This window comes from Astatotilapia calliptera, chromosome 4, assembly GCF_900246225.1.
Source record: "Astatotilapia calliptera chromosome 4, fAstCal1.2, whole genome shotgun sequence".
NCBI lineage: Eukaryota > Metazoa > Chordata > Actinopteri > Cichliformes > Cichlidae > Astatotilapia > Astatotilapia calliptera.
The window spans coordinates 29,041,044-29,061,363 of NC_039305.1; the positions used below are offsets into that span (position 1 = coordinate 29,041,044).

A 20,320-nucleotide genomic window follows, 5' to 3' on the forward strand; every position below is an offset into this window, starting at 1 on the left:
GCTTGCAAAGAAAAGCGTCTGGACTTCCAGCTCCTTTGACTATATTCAGGTTGTGTATCATGTTTTTTAAAAGTAACTAAGTAGGTAAGTAACTTATTACATTTCAACATAAGTAATCACAAAAGTAACGGGATTATTTTTTGGATAGGTAATCAGAAATTAGTTACTAATTTTTTTTTCAACTAACTTGACCAACACTGCTTCTGACAGTGTTCTCACGTCTACGCCTTTCCTGCTAAACCTAAGTGTAGTGTACAATCCAGTGGAACCAGCTTCCAGTTTGGATTCTGTAGACAGACATCCTCTCTACTTTTAAGATTAGGCTGAAAACTTTCCTTTTCGACAAAGGAATACTGAATGTATGTGGTAAAGTCAGTAACAATATATCCATTTATACAGTACAGTGTACCTACAGAAGGTTTTTCTTTTTTTCCCCCTGTCCCGTTTGATTCTTTAGCCATCAGAATTACTGTCTGAAGGCCAAGAAAGATGCAATGGATTTACTTTACCAAGTGGATCATCACAGCCTTGATTGACCTTTGTTATTATTATTTATTTATTTTATTTTATTTTCAGTTGATACAGATGGACAGACATGACTGGGGGTTAGGAAAGGGAGAAAGAAAGAAAGAAGGAGAGGGAGAGAAAGAAAAACAGAGTGTAAGAGGGACAGTGAGAAAAGGCACCTGGATCACCTGTTGAGAGAAGAAAAAAGAAAAAAAGCAGAAAACAAGCAAAAAAGAGAGCAACATAATAATCACAACACCATCACAATAATCTAGCTAAGTGTAAATAACAGTAAATACTAAATATTGAATGGTATTGTGTAGCACGCAAGACCGACGATGTTCCCCTTTTTCCTTTGGTGGAGACAAGCAGACCGCCCCCGGTGCTGCAGTAGCAGGGAGGCTCCGCATCCCAGACCCCACCCAGACAGCCCAAGACCCCATACCTCCCTCCGCCTGCTCATATGTAGTGTTGTTGCATGTTGTTCTTAAGTGCATTTAAAACTCATGAAATGCTTTTTCTTACTAAGCATATAATCAGAGCTGGATCAGGTAACCCTAAATTCCCCCCTAAGGCTTCCCATGATGATAAATTGAACTCAAGATGGTGCAGGGCCTGTATGAGAACACTGATATAAAAGGGTGTATCCCTTTAGAAATAAACTGTGATACTTCTAAAAGCACATATTCACACCTAGCCACACTGTATCAACCCCCAATGTTCCTTTAATGCAACTAGCCCTATAATTATCTACTAGTCACAAACACACTGCAACAGTAAGACTTGTTGATTACACATAGATGATTTAACTACTTTAGGTGCATTTCACTTTTTTCTTTAGCGCTCCAAAAACACACAGAGGCTAATAGTTTTTTTAATAGAGCACCACAAACAAAAGGTATTCCTTTAGAAATAAACTTTTCTTGTGTTACTTCTAAAAACTACAGATTCTTAACTCTGCAACAGTTAGACTCGATGATTACACCGAGGGGGTTACAGTTAGGCCTCCAATAGTCAGCAAAAGAAGTCATGAAACAATAAAAGAGGCTCCTTAATCAAGAGCGTCTCAGCAAACATCCCAACTGTAGGCCATTACAAACAGTTGCATTATCTTATCTTATCATGTCAGAGGTCAACTGAAACTGTGTCCAACCCCCCGGGGGGTAATGACACATCCAAGGGACGAACCGTACCTCTATAGTTTCACCACATTTTCTTACATCCCACACCTTCATCTCTACAGGCAGACAATTACACCTCCTACTGACTAACCGAACCACCATAGGCTTTCCACCTTTCTTCTTTACATCCTACTCTTTTTATCTTATCATGTCAGAGGTCAACTGAAACTAGCCCCACCTATATAAAAACACCCTAACCAGACACCCTGTATTTTTCCTCACTATTTCACATCGACACTAGCGAGCACATCATTTTGTTCACCAGCACGGTCTGCAAAGCTAACAGCGTTCTTTTTTTTTTAACATGGACTTCATATATGGTAACTAAAACAAAATTATTATTGTATTTTTAAATTTATACCGCAGTATATCATAGCATGTTCAATCTGTTTTCTTTTCTAAAACAAAAGCCTGATTTTTAGGAGCTCAGCACAACAGGACAGCATACATTTCACATACACAAGGTTCGTGGTTCTTCTTCTTCTTCTTCTTCTTTTTTTTTTTTTTAAAAAAACAGTCGCCCGCTCACACAAAACAGTTTATGGCTCGTTGTTTAGAACCAATCATACCTGTTTTCTCATATAGTAACATTTAAAATGTATATTTCTCTTTCTTTCTACAGGATCACAGGCCTATATAGGTCAAATTACACCTCTAAAAAACACAAGGTAAATACAGTGTTACACATGTTTTAGATATAAGTGTGTTTTGTTTAAACCGTGTATTAACTGTGCTTATACCCCCAGCACAGGGTCAATAAGTTGACCACAAAAACCTACAGAAGCGGATGCAATAAGACCAAGCCTTACGTTAGGTATGTATACAAGTCTCTGTATACATGACAACCAATTTAAAGGAAAAAAGGTTTAAATATTTACAAATGTTCTAATACATCAGATCTGAGACAGAGTACCCAGCGTGTCAAGAACGCCATCCAGAATAACACAGAACAAAGTGTGAGTATAGTCATAAATAAATCAAAAGAGCCAAACATATCCTGTTTTTGAAATGATACACTATATATATTATAATGTTTTTAACACACGTATATCTCCACAGCAATCACACAACCCCTTCCCATTATGGACCCCATGAAGACCCCTTGATGCTTTTGGAATATTTATGTGATATCGAACTCCCAGAACAACAACAACCAGAAAAACCACAACCTTTGTGCAACAACGGAGACTCGGAACCATTCTTCATCGCCGGTCCATGCATAACCACGAGTGAGTGTCTGCCTAATGATTTCAGCGATGTTGTCGAGTACAGTCTATCAGATTTCAATATAGTTGATATACCCACCACACCAGATTGTCTCAGAAACAACACTGATTCAGACATAGGTTTTGAACAAGGTTGCATAACAGACTCGCAAATATCACAGGCATATGACGCATACTTAAATACAGCAAACACATCTACTTTTGATCAGACCCATTCTGCATCAAAAAATGATAAACTATATTTGATTGATGCCAAACTCAGCCAACATCAACAAGCAGTACAGAGGGATGTGCAAGAAATAGCCGCTAAACTCACACGAGAAATAGCAGCTAAAGTCAACCAACATCAATAAGCAGCACCGGGGAACTTGCAAGAAATAGCAGGGGTTCTAACTAGTATCCAGCTGACAATAAACAACACCTCAGGTTTATTAGATCTCATTAATACCAGCTTTCTAAATAGTTGACTTTTAAAATCCACACCATGGATCCACCCCGTAAATTATTCAAACACAATGATGGCTCCACTCGAGCTAAATGGTTTGACTTTGAGGGTTTTAACCATGCGGCTGCACAATTAGTAAGCAAATGTCAAGTTTTGCATGCAAGACTTAGTAGTCTCGCTGCAGCACGCAGGGCAGTGTCTGTCAATAGAATATTGTATTTCTCTAGTCAGTATAAGCTTTTAATGACATAAGTTTACTTGTGATAGAATGCTGCATGATGATCATTTCCTAGCTTAGAACTGATTGTACTTTTTATTGTTCTGGACTGATTGTTCTTTATAAAACGTGTTCTGATATTTGTATCTGAATCTTCCCACAGCGATAGTCAGTGTTGGGGAGTAACGGAATACATGTACCGCCGTTACGTATTTAAAATACAAAATATGAGTAACTGTATTCCGTTACAGTTACCGTTTAAAAAGGTGGTATTTAGAATACAGTTACTTTGTTGAAATAAACGGACTACACTGCGGTACTTTCCTGTTTCATTTTGTCGCGGGTCAGGACTGTTTGGGTTTTGTTTGACAGCTACGTTCTGTTGTTCCAGGCGGCAGCGTTACGGTTGCCATGGTTACAGGGCGACGCTCTCTCTCTCTCTGCGACTGCGTGTTTCCTGGGTGAGAGAGCGCCTTTTCGTTGTTGTTGTTGTGCTAAGCTAACAGGCAGAATGCTACAAGCATAGCTCTAAAGAATGTAGCATCATGGCCAGTGTAGTCCGTGCTGCAGGAGAATGGACTGCCATACACGTTATGTGTCTGTGAGCGCGAGGAGGGAGAAAAAGGGGAGTGGAAAGGTACGAGTTGTCATCGAGGAAAAACGGGAGCTGGAAGCATGTAAATATAATAATAACCACTGCAGCCAAGAAGAGTGCCTGACGAGCCCAGTTGTAAGTAAGCTATTAAGACTCGACTGTACACCGTGTTCGAGTTTTCCTCCGAAAACAATAAGTTCCGTTGGAGCAGTCTTTCTACGCCTCTCTCTGTCTCTCGCAATAAAAGTTGACCCACACAACAAAGTAAAGCTATTTTTCGGCTATGAGCCGACAGGGACCCCGCCGTATTAGTCAGAGGTCCCTTTACTACAGTTTGGAGTCGCGGACCTTCAGTAATAGTAATAAATCACACAGCAATAGTACATTCACGTTGTTGTAAAAAGCATGATAATATATTAAGTAATCCAAAGTATTCAGAATACGTTACTGTCATTGAGTAACGTAACGGAATACGTTACAGAATACATTTTGGGGCATGTATTCTGTATTCTGTAATGGAATACATTTTAAAAGTAACCTTCCCAACACTGGCGATAGTAAGAAGTCAAACAAGCAGTTCTGACCTCGCACACACACACACACACAATCACACAATCACATACGCACATGCTCACATCAAATGTATTCATTTTTCTTGTGTATAAATAAAGACAAGTGCAAGAACAGAGCGCGCATTTCACAGGGCCCCCACTCTGATGTGAGCGCTCTGCAAGTTAAAACTAGAGATGGACCGATCCGATATTACGTATCGGTATCGGTCCGATACTGACCTAAATTACTGGATCGGATATCGGAGAAAAATAAAAAATGTAATCCAATCCATTAAATATCACGAAAGCACCTCACAAAACTTGCAACACGCCGTAACTCGCCTCAGAACGTTAGCACGTCGGAGCAATATGCATCACGTGATAGAGCGGCTGTGGCATGCGGGACCTGTCGGTGGTCTGGATAGCATTTGGAGCTTCGCTAGCAACCCGGCATTTCATCTCCGACAAAGTTATCCCAAGAGAAGCAAAGCAAGTGTGTAAGTCCATCTCTGAATGTTTGTAAAGCATTCCTGCGTTAAGCTTAACAACTAATATATGGAGCGACTGCCTCTCTCTCTCTCTTGCTGCTACTTCAATCATGAAACTGCTTAACGATCAGCTGATCGGCTTTTCTGTCGCGAGTCCGTGTCTCTAGTTTGCTTTTGGCCCACTTTGCACCAGAAAGAGGAAACCAGCGGCTGAACAACAGCAGCACGTTTAAGCTTGATCAGCTGTTGTTAGAATTTATTTATTATTACTTTCTACTCGAGGATCTTTTTCTACGTAGCTGACGCTGGTAACTGTGCAGGGGCGGATCTAGCAAAGTTTAGCCAGGGGGGCCGATAGGGCATTAACAGGGAAAAGGGGGCACAAAGACATACTTTTCTTTCTTATTCTCATTTAAAATGTCTAGCTTTTAATAAATAATTATCTGACACCCAAAGTTTTAATTTGATGCAAAATAAATAGAAGTCCATTACTGTATATAGTAACTATTAAGTCTAATATATATACCCTAGTAAGCTATAGTACTTTTTCCTTTGGGAAGGTACCATCTGTGCAGTCTGCAATTTTGTTGAAGAAAGATGTTGAATCTATTTAATATTTCTTGAAAAATAATTGATTTCTGTGCATTTTTTTTTCACACTGCATCAAATTAAGGTTGGTTACGTCGATTAAGCATCATGAGGTGGAGCGTGAGGGGTGGTTCCCTATTTTTTATTTATTTATTTTTGTTGTTGCTGGGAGTTGGAACCCTATTAGTTAGGCTGCTTAATATTTATGCTAAGTACTCTTTAAAATACCAGAATAGGGAGGATGGTGTAGGTTTAAGTTTATTAGATTGATCAGTATTGCTGAACTATGAAATATTTTTTTTTGCATATAGGTATAACAGAATAGCTTTAGTGTAGTTGTTGTTTTAAAGTTGAGTATGAACTTATACAAAATGCAGCAAGATATTAAAAAAAAAACAGTTTTGTTGATTAAAAAACACTATATCGGATTCATATCGGTATCGGCAGATATCCAAATTTATGATATCGGTATCGGTATCGGACATAAAAAAGTGGTATCGTGCCTAGTGCTGTCAAGAGATTAAAAAAAAATAGAGATTAATTAATTATGATTTTTAATTAATTGATCTAATTAATCTCTTTTTTAATCTCACCTAAAAATAGCTGAGGAAAGCCCTCAACTTATTGTGGCAGACCAAAAGACTGATATAACAAAGAAAGTGACTTTATAAAGTCATTTATTGTTTAACAAACGTTAAACAGATGCAACCATTTACATACTGTTGTATTCTTTTGTAAAATAAGTGGAAAAATAAATACAAATAAAATCAAATAAATTAAGTGCTGCAAGTTAGCACATCAGCGTTGCTCTTTTCTGAGCAATACAGCACTGAAATTCCTCTGCTTCAGATAATGAAAAATAAAACTGACATTGCAGTGCTGCAAGTTAGCACATCAAAGTATTCTTCCATCACAAAAAAAAGTGCTGAACATCAAGCAATCTATTCTAGTAGGCTACAAATGACACAGCAGCTATGCTGACCACATGTGTCTCATTTCTTCTTCCTCAGCCAGTCGCTAAGACACACCAGCCTGGTAACATTTTCTGGAAGCAAGGCTGCCCTTTTCTTTTGCACTATGTGGCCTGCAAGGCTAAAGAGTCTCTCACAGGGTACAGAGGTAGCTGGGGAGGCCAGGTACTTTTGTGCTAGGACTGACAGCTTTTCATAGACTCCTGAGTGAGCATACCACCACTGCAGGGGACAGTCATCAATACTGATGCTGGGTTCTGCTCTGTAGCGCTGCAGCTCTCCAGACTCAATTCCATCTTCTGAGTCAGAGTCAGACCCCAGAAGGAGTTCGCTCCTCCTCTTCTTCTGAGCTGGTCCATCATCCTCTGTGGAGGGCTGGAGACTATCTGCTCTTCTGGGCTCTGCTGCCTGGAGCATATTCTCCAGAATGGTCCACACCTGAATGAATGAATGAATGAATGAATGATTGTGATTAAAACTAAGTGCTTTTTTTTTATTTTATTTAATCTTGTAAAGAACTTTGTGTTCCATATAATAAATAAAAGTTTGATTTGATAATGAATTGGACTCATTAGTCCAGCTTAACCTTATTGTCCTACCTGTTCCCTCTTTTCTCTTGGAAGACATTTCAAATCCTTAAACCGTGGATCCAATGCTGTGGCCACCTCGAACCATATCTCGTTGCCATTAGCTCGTCGTGCTGCCAGATCCTTCTGGAAGGCATTCTTGAACTTCACCACGTAGGCAGGATCATCATCAGTAATGTCCATGACACGGTACAGATGGCGAAAAGCAGGCAGCACTACAGAGCAAGAGACGTAGGCCTCACCACCCAGCAGCTCTGTCACATACCTGCAGAGGTGGAGAGGTTTGCTAAATAAACCTAGCTGGATTCATTTAAATCAAAGTGTAACTGATTTCCAATTTAATTGTCCTTAAAAGTTCCTTGTTATGTTCATTAATTTTGATTTTACACATGTAACAGTAGTTTATATAATTAAAATGGGAAGGTGTTTATTTGAACTTACTTGCATGGTTCAAGCAGGAGCTCCAGCCTCTGCAGTTTCGCCCACTCAGCTTCGGTTGGCAAGACCAACCTGTGGTTCTGTTGGTCCAACGTAGCCTGGACAGCCTCTCGGTTACATAGGAGGCGTGAGACCATTGCGAGAGTCGAGTTCCACCTGGTGGGTACATCCTGTATAAGTTGATCGCTCTTCTTTCCGAGTGCTACTTGTTGTTGGTTAAGTTCTGTGGTACTCGCAGGGCTTTGTTTAAAATGACCAACAATCTTGCGGCACTTTGCCAGTACACCGACAAAACCACTGCTATCGAGACATACCGTGATGGTCCTCTGGAGAATGTGAGCATTGCAGGCGATGTGCTCATATGGAAGTGCTCTCATAGCAGCCAGCATGTTTGCTGCGCTGTCTGTGCCAATGGTGGATATCTTGTTTTCAATACCCCAGTAATTTGCTACCTTGAGGAACTGTTCGGCGCATTTATCAGCAAAGTGCCTGGTTTCTGTTCTCATGACGGTCAGTGCAAATGAGTTGAGGTTCCACTCACTATCAATAAAGTGTCCAGTCACCCCAAAATAGCTGTGGTTGCCAGCTGAGGTCCAGTGATCTCCGGTTACAGCAACACAGTTGGGAGAATCCTCCGCCAAAATCTCAAGTTTGTTTTTCTTTTCGCCGTCGTACATTTTGCTGATTTTGGTCGTTACTGTAGTCCTGCACGGCGGCTTGTATGACGGGTCATTGGACGCAATTTGCAACACCTCTGTCAATCCTTCGTCCTCTACTATATTTATCGGCCTACAGTTCATCGCTATCCACTTGGCAATAACATTAGTCAGCCTGTCGGTCGCAGACTTGCTCATACGAGGGGTATTCTCTAGTTTTGTTTGGCGAAAAGCTTTGCTCTGGCTTGCTATATTGCTAACGTCTTCACTGCTAGCTGTTGCTGCACTCGCGGCTGGGTGCTTTGCGTTGAGGTGATAGGCCAAACTTGAGCTGCTTCGGTGGTAAGCAAACTCCTTCTTACACTCTAGGCAGACCACTTTACCTTTGTCAATGGTGCCGTCGGGGCGTTTATGAAATACAAATTTCCCGTTCATTGGGCCAACAACTCTCAGATGCGCCTCCATATCCACACTGTAAGCTAATCACCACTTCTCACCTTGACCTCACGACGTGACTCCACCCCCAACAAGTCAAGCACAAGGAGCCCAGCACATAAAAACGGATTTTATAACATAGCAACTCTCATACAAAATCAATGACGTCAAGAGATTAAAAATTAGATTAACGAGATTAAAAAACATAACGCGCTAAATAGCATTGTAATTAATTAATCGCAATTAACGCGATAATTTGACACCCCTAATCGTGCCATCTCTAGTTAAAACTGCAGCGTCTGTTTGTGTGTTTTCTCCTCTTAGACTCTCAGCTGAAGAAGTGTCTTTGAAATAAATCTCTTGACAGTGTCTAATGCGCGTCCTTGTCCAACTCATTCTGAAGCCGTTACTGATGATGCTGTTGATCAACCAACCGAAACACATCCGGATTTGCCTGTAGCCATGAATGTTACTGTTGCAGCGACTGTTGTTACTCAAGCCACCGTCAATTGTCTTATTACCGGGGCTTCTGTCATGCCTGAAAGGGTGTGTGCACCTAGCACACATGCTTATCTGGGTGCTGCTGCTGCTACTGCAGATGCTGCTGCTGCTGCTGTTGCTGACGCACCACCACACAACCCCTCAAATAAAGGAAATTCCTCAAGTGTTAACCATTCACAAACAGGTGCTGCAGTAGTCGAGCCCATTGTTCAGTCTGGGTCTGGCAGTCACAGTCATCATAGCATCAGAGAGATACCTAATTTCAACGCCCGAGAATTGTGCGAGCGCCTTGATTTTAGGGACATAAGTCTTGATGATCCAGAACAAGTGCCAGAAAGAGTTAGAAGCTGCTTAGCTAATGTGATAGATAGAGCAGTGGCTGGATCTCAGCAGGGTTGTGTTCTAAATGTGGTCCTGCGTGGGCCCTCGTTGGCTTCTGATGCTCAAGCTGTTTTAAATCCTGATGATCACTATGACCCTGACCTGTTTCTCAACCAAATAGCTCAAGTTATGCAAAGTAATGACGAATCCATCGGTGATGATGCATTAGAGTTTATTGTCACGGTTGCACAAAACAGTAGCGGCGGGGCTCGCTTAAAACTGGCAAACATCCCTTATGACGAGATTCTCTCAAAGAAGGGTAAACATTTGTACACACCAGACAATACGCACAACAATTTGTGCTTCTCCCTTTGCATAGCACATTCATTAAACCCAACAGCCCCCGAGCATGAAAAACATGCTACTGCTAAACAGTTACATGCTCGAGTAGGTCTATGCGACACACAGACAGTATCATTCTCTGATGTCGGCAAATTTGAGAAGCACCTAAACATTAAGATAGTAATCTATTATCACGCAGCAGGACGTAAACGTCTGCAGAGTTTTTTCACACATGATGAGCCAAATCCAAACACTGTAATGCTGTACCTACACAATGAACACTATGTGAATGGTTAACACTTGAGGAATTTCCTTTATTTGAGGGGTTGTGTGGTGGTGCGTCAGCAACAGCAGCAGCATCTGCAGTAGCAGCAGCAGCACCCAGATAAGCATGTGTGCTAGGTGCACACACCCTTTCAGGCATGACAGAAGCCCCGGTAATAAGACAATTGACGGTGGCTTGAGTAGCAACAGTCGCTGCAACAGTAACATTCATGGCTACAGGCAAATCCGGATGTGTTTCGGTTGGTTGATCAACAGCATCATCAGTAACGGCTTCGGAATGAGTTGGACAAGGACGCGCATTAGACACTGTCAAGAGATTTATTTCAAAGACACTTCTTCAGCTGAGAGTTTAAGAGGAGAAAACACACAAACAGACGCTGCAGTTTTAACTTGCAGAGCGCTCACATCAGAGTGGGGGCCCTGTGAAATGTGCGCTCTGTTCTTGCACTTGACTTTATTTATACACAAGAAAAATGAATACATTTGACGTGAGCATGTGCGTATGTAATTGTGTGTGTGTGTGTGTGTGCGCGAGGTCAGAAACTTGTTTGACTTCTTACTATCGCTGTGGAAAGATTCAGATACAAATATCAGAACACGTTTTATAAAGAACAATCAGTCCAGAACAATGGAAAGTACAATCAGTTCTAAGCTAGGAAATGATCATCATGCAGCATTCTATCACAAGTAAACTAATGTCATTAAAAGCTTATACTGACTAGAGAAATACAATATTCTATTGACAGACACTGCCCTGCGTGCTGCAGCGAGACTACTAAGTCTTGCATGCAAAGCTTGACATTTGCTTACTAATTGTGCAGCCGCATGGTTAAAACCCTCAAAGTCAAACCATTTAGCTCGAGTGGAGCCATCATTGTGTTTGAATAATTTACGGGGTGGATCCATGGTGTGGATTTTAAAAGTCAACTATTTAGAAAGCTGGTATTAATGAGATCTAATACACCTGAGGTATTGTTTATTGTCAGTGTTAAGAAATCAGTTTTACCCCGGTTCTTTTTGTTCCTCGAGCATCCAGAGATGGCACCGGACTCAGTAGTCATTTTCACAAAACTTTTATTCATCTTTACTCATCTTTAACTCATCTTCTTTTACTCTTCCTCATTTATCTTCATTTAAGCATGCACTTCTAGAAGGGAAGACGATGCCGGTGTCCCTCTCCAAATCTTCACCCCTTTGTTAGTTACAGCCAGCTTTATAGAAGTGACCCTATCATAAAACGCCCCACGGTGTGCTGCAAACTCTGTCTGTGTCTGTGTGCACGAGCACATGAATGCCTACATGTGCGCGTTCCCGCGTGTCTATGTGAGTGCTCGTGTGTGCCTGTGTGCGCATACCTGTGTGTATGTGTGTGCACATGAGTGAGTGTGCGTGTGGATGTGTGTGCGTGACAGTTAAAACACTGTGGGTGTAGGTAACTCCCTAGAGGTCATAAAACCCCTCTCCCTTCCAGACCACAGTTATAAATGTTGAGACCCCCACCCTAAGACATCCTCTGGGGAATTTCCACTCAGTGGGGGAGGGGTCTCCTACAATCTACTCCTAAATTCACGACACAGTGAGGCCTTTATTACTTAAAGGGCAGTATCAATGTCTCTACAATAGTTCTACATTCTATGATAACACATTTCTAAACTCTAAATCAGCTAAATATTCTACATCAGCTGGATACTAGTTAGAACCCCTGCTATTTCTTGCAAGTTCCCCGGTGCTGCTTCTTGATGTTGGTTGACTTTAGCTGCTATTTCTTGCAAGTTCACTTGTACTGCTTATTGATGTTGGTTGAGTTTAGCTGCTATTTCTCGTGTGAGTTTAGCGGCTATTTCTTGCACATCCCTCTGTACTGCTTGTTGATGTTGGCTGAGTTTGGCATCAATCAAATATAGTATATCATTTTTTGATGCAGAATGGGTCTGATCAAAAGTAGATGTGTTTGCTGTATTTAAGTATGCCTGTGATATTTGCGAGTCTGTTATGCAGCCTTGTTCAAAACCTATGTCTGAATCAGTGTTGTTTCTGAGACAATCTGGTGTGGTGGGTATATCAACTATATTGAAATCTGATAGACTGTACTCGAAAACATCGCTGAAATCATTAGGCAGACACTCACTCGCGGTTAGGCATGGACCGGCGATGAAGAATGGTTCCGAGTCTCCGTTGTTGCACAAAGGTTGTGGTTTTTCTGGTTGTTGTTGTTCTGGGAGTTCGATATCGCATAAATATTCCAAAAGCATCAAGGGGTCTACATGGGGTCCATAATGGGAAGGGGTTGTGTGATTGCTGTGGAGATATACGTGTGTTAAAAACATAATATATATAGTGTATCATTTCAAAAACAGGATATGTTTGGCTCTTTTGATTTATTTATGACTATACTCACACTTTGTTCTGTGTTATTCTGGATGGCGTTCTTGACACGCTGGGTACTCTGTCTCAGATCTGAGACAGAGTACCCCCGTGGGGTTGGACACAGTTTCAGTTGACCTTTGACATGATAAGATAAGATAATGCAACTGTTTGTAATGGCCTACAGTTGGGATGTTTGCTGAGACGCTCTTGATTAAGGAGCCTCTTTTATTGTTTCATGACTTCTTTTGCTGACTATTGGAGGCCTAACTGTAACCCCCTCGGTGTAATCATCGAGTCTAACTGTTGCAGAGTTAAAAAGAGTTTAATTAAAACACATAATGGTTTCATTAAATAAAACGCTATTAAACACTTGTGAACTCATATGACCCCTGAACTCCCATGCACGTGCAAGGCCCGTACACGCGTACACACACACACGCACATGGACGCACATGGGGGAAAGGGGAAGTGGGGGGAGAGGGGAAGTGGGGGGTGAGGGGTGGGGGGGGGGGGGCAAAAAAAAGTACCATTATATTACTACTGGTGTACAATGGGAGTGAGAAATGGTTTTAAGCTGGATTACACTAGGGATCAGCTCTAAGCCCCTTCTTTTTTGCCGTGGTGATTGACAGGTAGACACAGGAGGTCAAGCAATAGTCTTCATGGACAGGTAGAATGAATGAAAGTCAGTCGAAGCAAGACAGAATGAATTTGAGCAAATGAGAAGGAGACAGGTGCAATAGTGAAACTGCAAGAAGCAGAGGTAGTAACGGAAGTAGGGTTTAAATATATGCGGTCAACCATGCAAAGCTAGATGAGTGTGGAGAGGAGTTTTGGGGTGAAGTGTAACAGAAGGGATAGCAGTAAGAGTCAAAGTGGTGGCTACAAGATGGCACTGAGAACTGCTGTGATAGATGGTTTGGAGAGAGTGGTACAAACATCTGTGTAATATGGTACGGTCTACCTTACAATATAAAGCATATTGAGGCGACTGTTGTTGTGATTTGGCACTTTATAAATAAAATTGAAGTGATTGAAAACAAACAAAAGTAAGGAAGCTGTTTCTGGCTCCCCCAGTCTACATGTTAAATATCCTTGGGCAAGATACTAACCCCAAGTTGCTCCATCAGAGTATGAATGCGAATGAATGTGTGAGAATGTTAGCTAGAGAACACTTAGAAAAAGCATAGAAGAAAGCACTTGTGCAAATGTGGCAGGTTATATAAAGCGCCTCGAGTGCTCCGGGAGAGTAGAAAAGTGTTATAGAAGAATCAATTCATTTACCACTCTGCAAAGAACAGAGATACAATTCTGGGGCCATAAAAGTGGAAGCCTTTTGCCAATTAGTTCCATCAGAAATTCCATTAAAATTATGAACAAAGTTTGTGACAAAAGAGAGCCCAAAGTCCAACACCCACCCCAAAAGAATACTTCATAGGAACTACTTGCCAACCTTGACACCTCAGAATTAGGGAGACATTGGGAGGGGGTCATATATATATATACAAAAAACGTGAATTTTACAGTGTTTATTTATCGGATTAAAAAAAGTTAAATGTCGCCGTTATTACTGTCGAACCGAAACAGCGGGGATGTCCAGATTCAGGCTGCATCCCCCTGAGGGCTCGGCCTTCATGGTCTACGTGGGCCAGGTCCTCCAAAAGCCGGGTAGGCCGGAAGTGAGTGACTGTGAAATTGAACGGTCTAGCCCTCAGAATTCCGTCACGAGCTCTCTCGGTGGAGTGAAACTCTGCCATCTGCTCCTTGCTATCTAAAATATGACCGTACACTGCCGTAAATTCTCGATCATCTCACACTTTTGTTTAATCAGTTTTCTGTTTGATGTTTATTCAGCTGTGTGAAAACCAAGGAGGAATCCACCCGAGGGATTAATAAAGTTAAATTTAAGTTAAACTTTAATCTCAGCCAAACCGATTCACTCACAAACAAATAAAACGCTGAAAAAAGCCAAACTATAACGTTTTTAGGTTATCTAAGTGACTTATATATCATGTTTAACCTGGGTAATGCAAGACCACGGGGGTTTGAAAACGATGTGCTGGGACTTCGCTGTTCTTGCCAGTTCAGATAGTTGAAGTTTACACAGCTACATTCTCGCCTGAAAATATGTTAAAAGTTTATTTTACGAACCAGAAAGAGTAATACTAAAATAGTAATATAAAAACTATTCGGGAGGGGCACTGAAATTCGGGATTCTCCCGGAAAAATCAGGAGGGTTGGCATGTATGTCTGACTTATTCCCAGCCGTGCGGACTAAGCTCTTGCAATGTTTGTAGAGGAGAACTGGCTGACAGCCTGATTGCTGTCTTATTTTCCAGAGAGTCACTCACTTAGATTTTATTTTTATAGGATAATGCATTCAAAATGTCCAGTGATATAAACTGTGTACTTATAATTTAGATTGGCTGTGTTTAAAAGGGCATAAAAATAGCAAGAAAATAATATTTAATCAGTTTACAAAGATGTAAACTTCTTTAGATGAATGAGCACGTTTCACGTGCTTAAAGCTATTTTTTATGTGGACAAAATTACATGTGAAAAGTTTGCTTGGTACATGCTTTTCACATTCAAACTAATGTATATATAACTACAACTGTATGAACCTTGAAGTGATTCATATGATTCTCATTTTGTGGCCCTTACTGAAAGTGAATCTGACACCTTTAATGTAACGAATAATACAGTCTGTATTTTATATTAAGTCCTAGCACTGTCACCAAGCAGTTTGTTCTAAAGGCCCTTATCTTCTCTATTTTTGTATCCTATAACTGTAAAAACTAAAAGCTGTTGTTTGAGCCACACACATCCTGAGACTCATGTAGAGTGCCACTTCAAGTTTTTAAATAACAGCTGTAAAATTAAATAACAGATCTACTAAAACAGATGAAGCTCTGAGAACTGATATTCTGGCTTAAGTCACATGTAAGTACATACTATCTCAGATTTTACTGTTACAGGTTTTCCTTTTTTTTGTCATTTCGATTATATTCTAAAGATGATGATGTCTTAGGCTCCTTAGGCTTGTTCTTCTTCCTTGTGAAAGTTCCCTCTTGTATATTTTTCTTTCATAAAATGAGGATTGTCAAATTTTTTAGATGTACTGTTTGTTACTGTTTTTATTGCATGCAAATGTTTTTGTAGTATTACAAGAGAGCCACATGAATGTGGAAGAGCATTAACAGTCCATTGTCCATGTAGTCTCTCATGAAAGACGTCAGTGGCGTGTCCAGCGGGGTGGCCTGGGGGGGCACAGGCCACCTCCCCCAACCAGACTGGCCACCCCAGGTGCCACCCCGAAGCTAAAACAATAAAATGTAATGAAATATCAAATGTACGATTATGGTTTCACAGTGAAGCTCAGATGTCCGAGAGTAAGTGAATGCAGCAGCGGCTTCTGCACTATGAGCATCATGTTAGCAAAGGTAGAAGAGCCAAGCACGAAAGACGGCACCACAGAAAACATTTTTTCAGCGAAAGATTAACAAGTTAACATAGCTGGACTAGCCATCGGACATTTGCACAGTGGGCTGATGAATTATTAATTTATTTTTTTTGTAACGGCATGAACAATGAGAGGTGGTGGATTGGCCAGATGCTGGCCGATGTGTAAAAATAACTCAGTTGTTTGGTGGTGGCTATGGGGAGCTTCCACAGAGGTAACAGGTGGATGAGGGAAGGGGAGGCAGGAGGAGCAGAGACCCGAGGCGGCCGCCGGTTCGAGTATCAGGTGAACTGAACTTCAGGTAAGAAGTTATGACCTGCAGTCAATCTGGGTCAGATATAAACCAAGTTTAGGTGGAGTTTATTTTCGTTACGCTGACTTTTTACAGTCAGTTACAATAACTCGTACTGCGTGAGCTAGCATGACGGAGTTTCTATACAGCTGTTCGGTTGCTATGATGTTACTGATAGTCAAAGGAGCTTGCAAAGAAAAGTGTCTGGACTTCTTTAAGTTGCTTGAAGACGTTTCACCTCTCATCCGAGAAGCTTCTTCAGTTCTAAGGTCAAATGGTGGAGAGTCCCAGATATAAACCTAGTGGGAGTGACCCCCCACAGAGGGACGAAAGGACCCCCTGATGATCCTCTAATCGCCTGAGCCAAGGTGTGAAACTGGGTGTGGGTCCCAATCAGCCAGAGTTTCGGGTGAGCTCACTGTGAAACCTGGCCCCACCTTATCATGCGAATTCCTGAGGTCAGATGGCCCAGGATGTGAGTGGGCGTTAAGGCGTCTGGGAAGGGATCTCAAAACTGGATTATAGATGGCACAGAGTTGGTGTCGTAAACCCCCTGCCTCTGTTCAAAGATGGTCGCTCACAGTGGACATAGATGGCTTCTTTCACTCCTCTTTCAAACCATCTGTCCTCTCTGTCCGCAATGTGAACATTGGCATCCTCGAAAGAGTGTCCTTTATCCTTAAGATGCAGATGGACTGCTGAGTCTTGTCCTGTGGAGGTGGCTCTTCTGTGTTGTGCCATGCGCTTGTGAAGTGGCTGTTTGGTCTCTCCAATGTAGAGGTTTGAACATTCCTCGCTGCACTGTACAGCATACACCACATTGTTAAGTCTGTGTTTTGGAGTTTTGTCTTTCGGGTGAACCAGTTTTTGTCTGAGCGTGTTGCTGGGTCTGAAATGCACCGGGATGTCATGCTTGGAGAAAACTCTCCTGAGTTTTTCTGATACACCGGCTACATAGGGGATGACAATGTTGTTGCGTCTGTCTTTCTTATCCTTTGTCCTTTTGTCCCTCTGTGGGGGGATACTCCCACTGGTTTTATATCTGGGACTCTCCACCATTTGACCTTAGAACTGAAGAAGCTTCCCGGATGAGAGGTGAAACGTCTTCAAGCAACTTAAAGAAGTCCAGACGCTTTTCTTTGCAAGCTCCTTTGACTACGATGACCTGGATGACTGAGAACCTTCACAGACACGATGTTACTGATAGTGAACTTTATTTTATTCATAAGGTTAGTTAGTAGAGTTGCCAACGGCTCCTTAAAAAATGGAATGGTCCCTCATTCAGAGAAAATATTATGGGCTTCGTATTGAGCTGAGAAGAGACGCAGTTTGTCCCGTACTTTAGCTAGGATGGGAAAAGACAAAAAGCTGGAGTTATTCTGTCTTTACGCTGCACAGCTGCCTCTTCTCTTATCCCCCCCCCCCTCCCTCTTCTGTTGCTACTTTAATCATGAAACTGATCAATGATCAGCCGATCAGCTTTTCTCTCTCGTTTGTTTATCGCCCACTTTGCGCCAGAAACAGGAAACCAGCCGACGTCGCGCTAAACAACAGCAGCACATTTAAGCTTGATCAGCTGTTGTTAGAATTTATTTAATATTAATTTCTAGTATCAGCTGGTGTTTGCTGGAGCCACAGCTGTAAAGCTGCTGGTCATGATATGGTTTGGTTATCTGGTGAGAGGGAAACATGAAGATGAAACCAGGAGATGTCCTTACTGAACCATCAGAGCTGAAGAGGTGATGGAGAAACAAGTTTACCTTTTAGGTGACATGAATGAGTTGAAGGGAAGTTATGAACTGTTTCTGAGAGACAAATAACACCAGGATCCTTTTTCTAAGTAGCTGACAGCTGGTAACTGTGCAGGGGCGGGTCTAGCAAAGTGTTGCCAGGGGGCCAGGTAGGGCATTAACAGGGAGAGGGGGGCACAAAGAAATACTTTTCTTTCTTATTCTCATTTCAAATATTTAGCTTTTATTAAATAATTATTTGAATCTTTCGAACAAAGTTTTTATCTGACGTAAAATGTATAGAAATCATACATATACCAAAAAGACAGTGTACACCACTGTCACAACAGGGTTTGTTTTCATTCAAAGGCTTTATGGCTTTAATACCTGGTGGGCCGGTCTGTAGTGAAAATGCCCGATTTTTTGTCCCAGTCCAGCCCTGCAGGTTAATACTGGCAGTGTCACCATGCCAGCTGACTGTATTTCATCATCAGCCAATGTTGTTCTTCATACATCAATATTACCAAAGTTTACCATTAGGCAGCATATAAAGTATTTACTTGCTTTCAGGTTTTATTCAAATGTTAGTCTTTTCAGTTGTTTCCCCACTTTTTTCCTGTTTCAAAATCAAACACCAGTTTGTGAGAAGATTATCTTCTTTTTTTAATAGGTTTTGCATTGGCATTGGCTAATTTGCCAATTGTATGTTAAAATGTTCATATTTTAATATTAAAAAATGTTTTTGCCCAAAACATATGTGCACTACATGTCAGTAAAAATACTATGCAAATATTGATGTCCTTGACTGCTGAATGAACACAGATTGATTGTATCTCTTGTACTTTATCAACGCAGTACCTAAAAACTTTGCACCGTAGTGGTTAAAATCTCATTCTAATAAGAGTTAAAAGCGGCCGCTTATCGGGGCCTGGAGCCTGGGGCTCGCTGGGGCCACTTCGGAGGTGGGGTGCCCCCGGCCTCTCGGCCTGGGGCTCAGTCACTCAGGCACAGCTGGCTGCCGGCGGAGCTCACGGGCGCGTCACTGCAACTCCCCCTGGCTTCTGCTCCGCGGCTGCTGAGTGAGCCCTCATCTGGGACTCTCCTCAGCTCTTTCTGGGACAGTGGCGCGGCTGCCCCTCTGTTGGTCTTCCTTGGTCTCTTGTGTTCTGGGGGCCTCTGGATGTCTCGAGTTTTGATCTCCTCCATACCTGCTTCATGCCCTGGAGGACGGGGCTGTGGCTCCCCACACCCTGTAGCAGATCATTACATGGAGAAACCTTTGGAATGCAAGCATGCTGATCCACACAGGTATGCACACAAGTGTACACACAGGTATTCACAGACGCGGACTACAGCTTTCTTGGCTGCTGCCTCAAAGCACATTGTGCGCTGTCTATCCTGCGTGCTGCACAATATCGTTTATTATTTAGTATCTACTGATATCTACTGCTAGCTAGTTTATTGTGATGGTGCTGTCTTTTTTATTATGTTGCTCTTTGTTGTTTGCTTTCTCTTCTGGTTTTTTTTCTCCATACAAGTGACCCAGGTGTTTTGTTTGTTTGTTTGTTTTTTTGTTTTTTTTTTCTTTCTTCCCCCCCTTCTCACCATCTCTTCTCCCCTTTGGTTTTCTCTCTCTCTCTCCCTCTCTTTCTTTCATTCTTTCTCCCTGTCCTATCCCCCAGTTTGTAGCAACTGAAAATAAAATAAATTCATAATTATAATAAAGGTCAATCAAATGGACCAATATGGCAAGGCCATGATGATCCACTTGGTAAAATAAATCCGCTTGGCATCTTTCTTGGCCTTAAGACAACAATTCTGATGGCTAAAGATCCAAGCGGGACACAAAAAAAAAAGAGTTAAAAGCGCATTCGGTTATTAGGTTTATTGAATTATGGTTAACGGTTGGTAGAATTGTTTTTAACATTATCTGACAATTACATCTGCCACCCTTCTCCAAATCTCTGCCCCTACCTGGCCCCCCCAACAAAAATTTTCTAGACACGCCACTGAAAGACGTGATAGTGTGAACAGTGAAAGTGTTTAACTCAATATATTTTGTCAAATAGTCCAATAGTAGAGTTCATCCTATATCCTTGTCCTAATCACTTTACCTTGACATTAATGAAAAACA

The 20,320-nt window shown here is 41.6% G+C and overlaps 2 protein-coding genes across 3 annotated transcripts in view; one reads left to right on the forward strand and one right to left on the reverse strand.

Moving 5' to 3' along the window:
* The first annotated feature begins 2,096 nt into the window (after positions 1 to 2,096).
* Positions 2,097 to 20,320, forward strand: part of LOC113021371 (putative C-type lectin domain family 20 member A) — a 28,784-nt gene continuing 10,560 nt past the window's right edge. The window contains exons 1-5 of one of the 2 annotated variants that reach the window (XM_026166010.1): positions 2,097 to 2,152; positions 2,311 to 2,356; positions 2,435 to 2,502; positions 2,586 to 2,644; positions 2,748 to 2,917. The gene's annotated coding sequence lies outside the window, so the exon portion shown is untranslated. Of the gene's footprint in view, positions 2,153 to 2,310; positions 2,357 to 2,434; positions 2,503 to 2,585; positions 2,645 to 2,747; positions 2,918 to 5,194; positions 5,220 to 20,320 lie in introns of those variants that run through there. The other variant, XM_026166012.1, reaches the window with a different exon arrangement.
* Positions 6,459 to 9,153, reverse strand: LOC113021351 (zinc finger BED domain-containing protein 1-like). The gene is made up of 3 exons (XM_026165976.1): positions 7,798 to 9,153; positions 7,369 to 7,621; positions 6,459 to 7,207 (listed from the first exon to the last, which is right to left on the reverse strand). The coding sequence occupies exons 1-3, from the start codon at positions 8,913 to 8,915 to the stop codon at positions 6,791 to 6,793; spliced, it is 1,788 nt and encodes a 595-aa protein (XP_026021761.1). The 5' UTR covers positions 8,916 to 9,153; the 3' UTR covers positions 6,459 to 6,790.

Bases quoted from the DNA above. Each gene is read 5' to 3' on its own strand.
- LOC113021351 (XM_026165976.1), bottom strand. From the start codon at position 8,915: ATGGAGGCGCATCTGAGAGTTGTTGGCCCAATGAACGGGAAATTTGTA. The intron at 7,622-7,797 runs GTAAGTTCAAAT...CCACCTCTGCAG, and splicing joins CTCCTGCTTGAACCATGCAA to GTATGTGACAGAGCTGCTGG. The intron at 7,208-7,368 runs GTAGGACAATAA...TCATTCATTCAG, and splicing joins CAAGAGAAAAGAGGGAACAG to GTGTGGACCATTCTGGAGAA.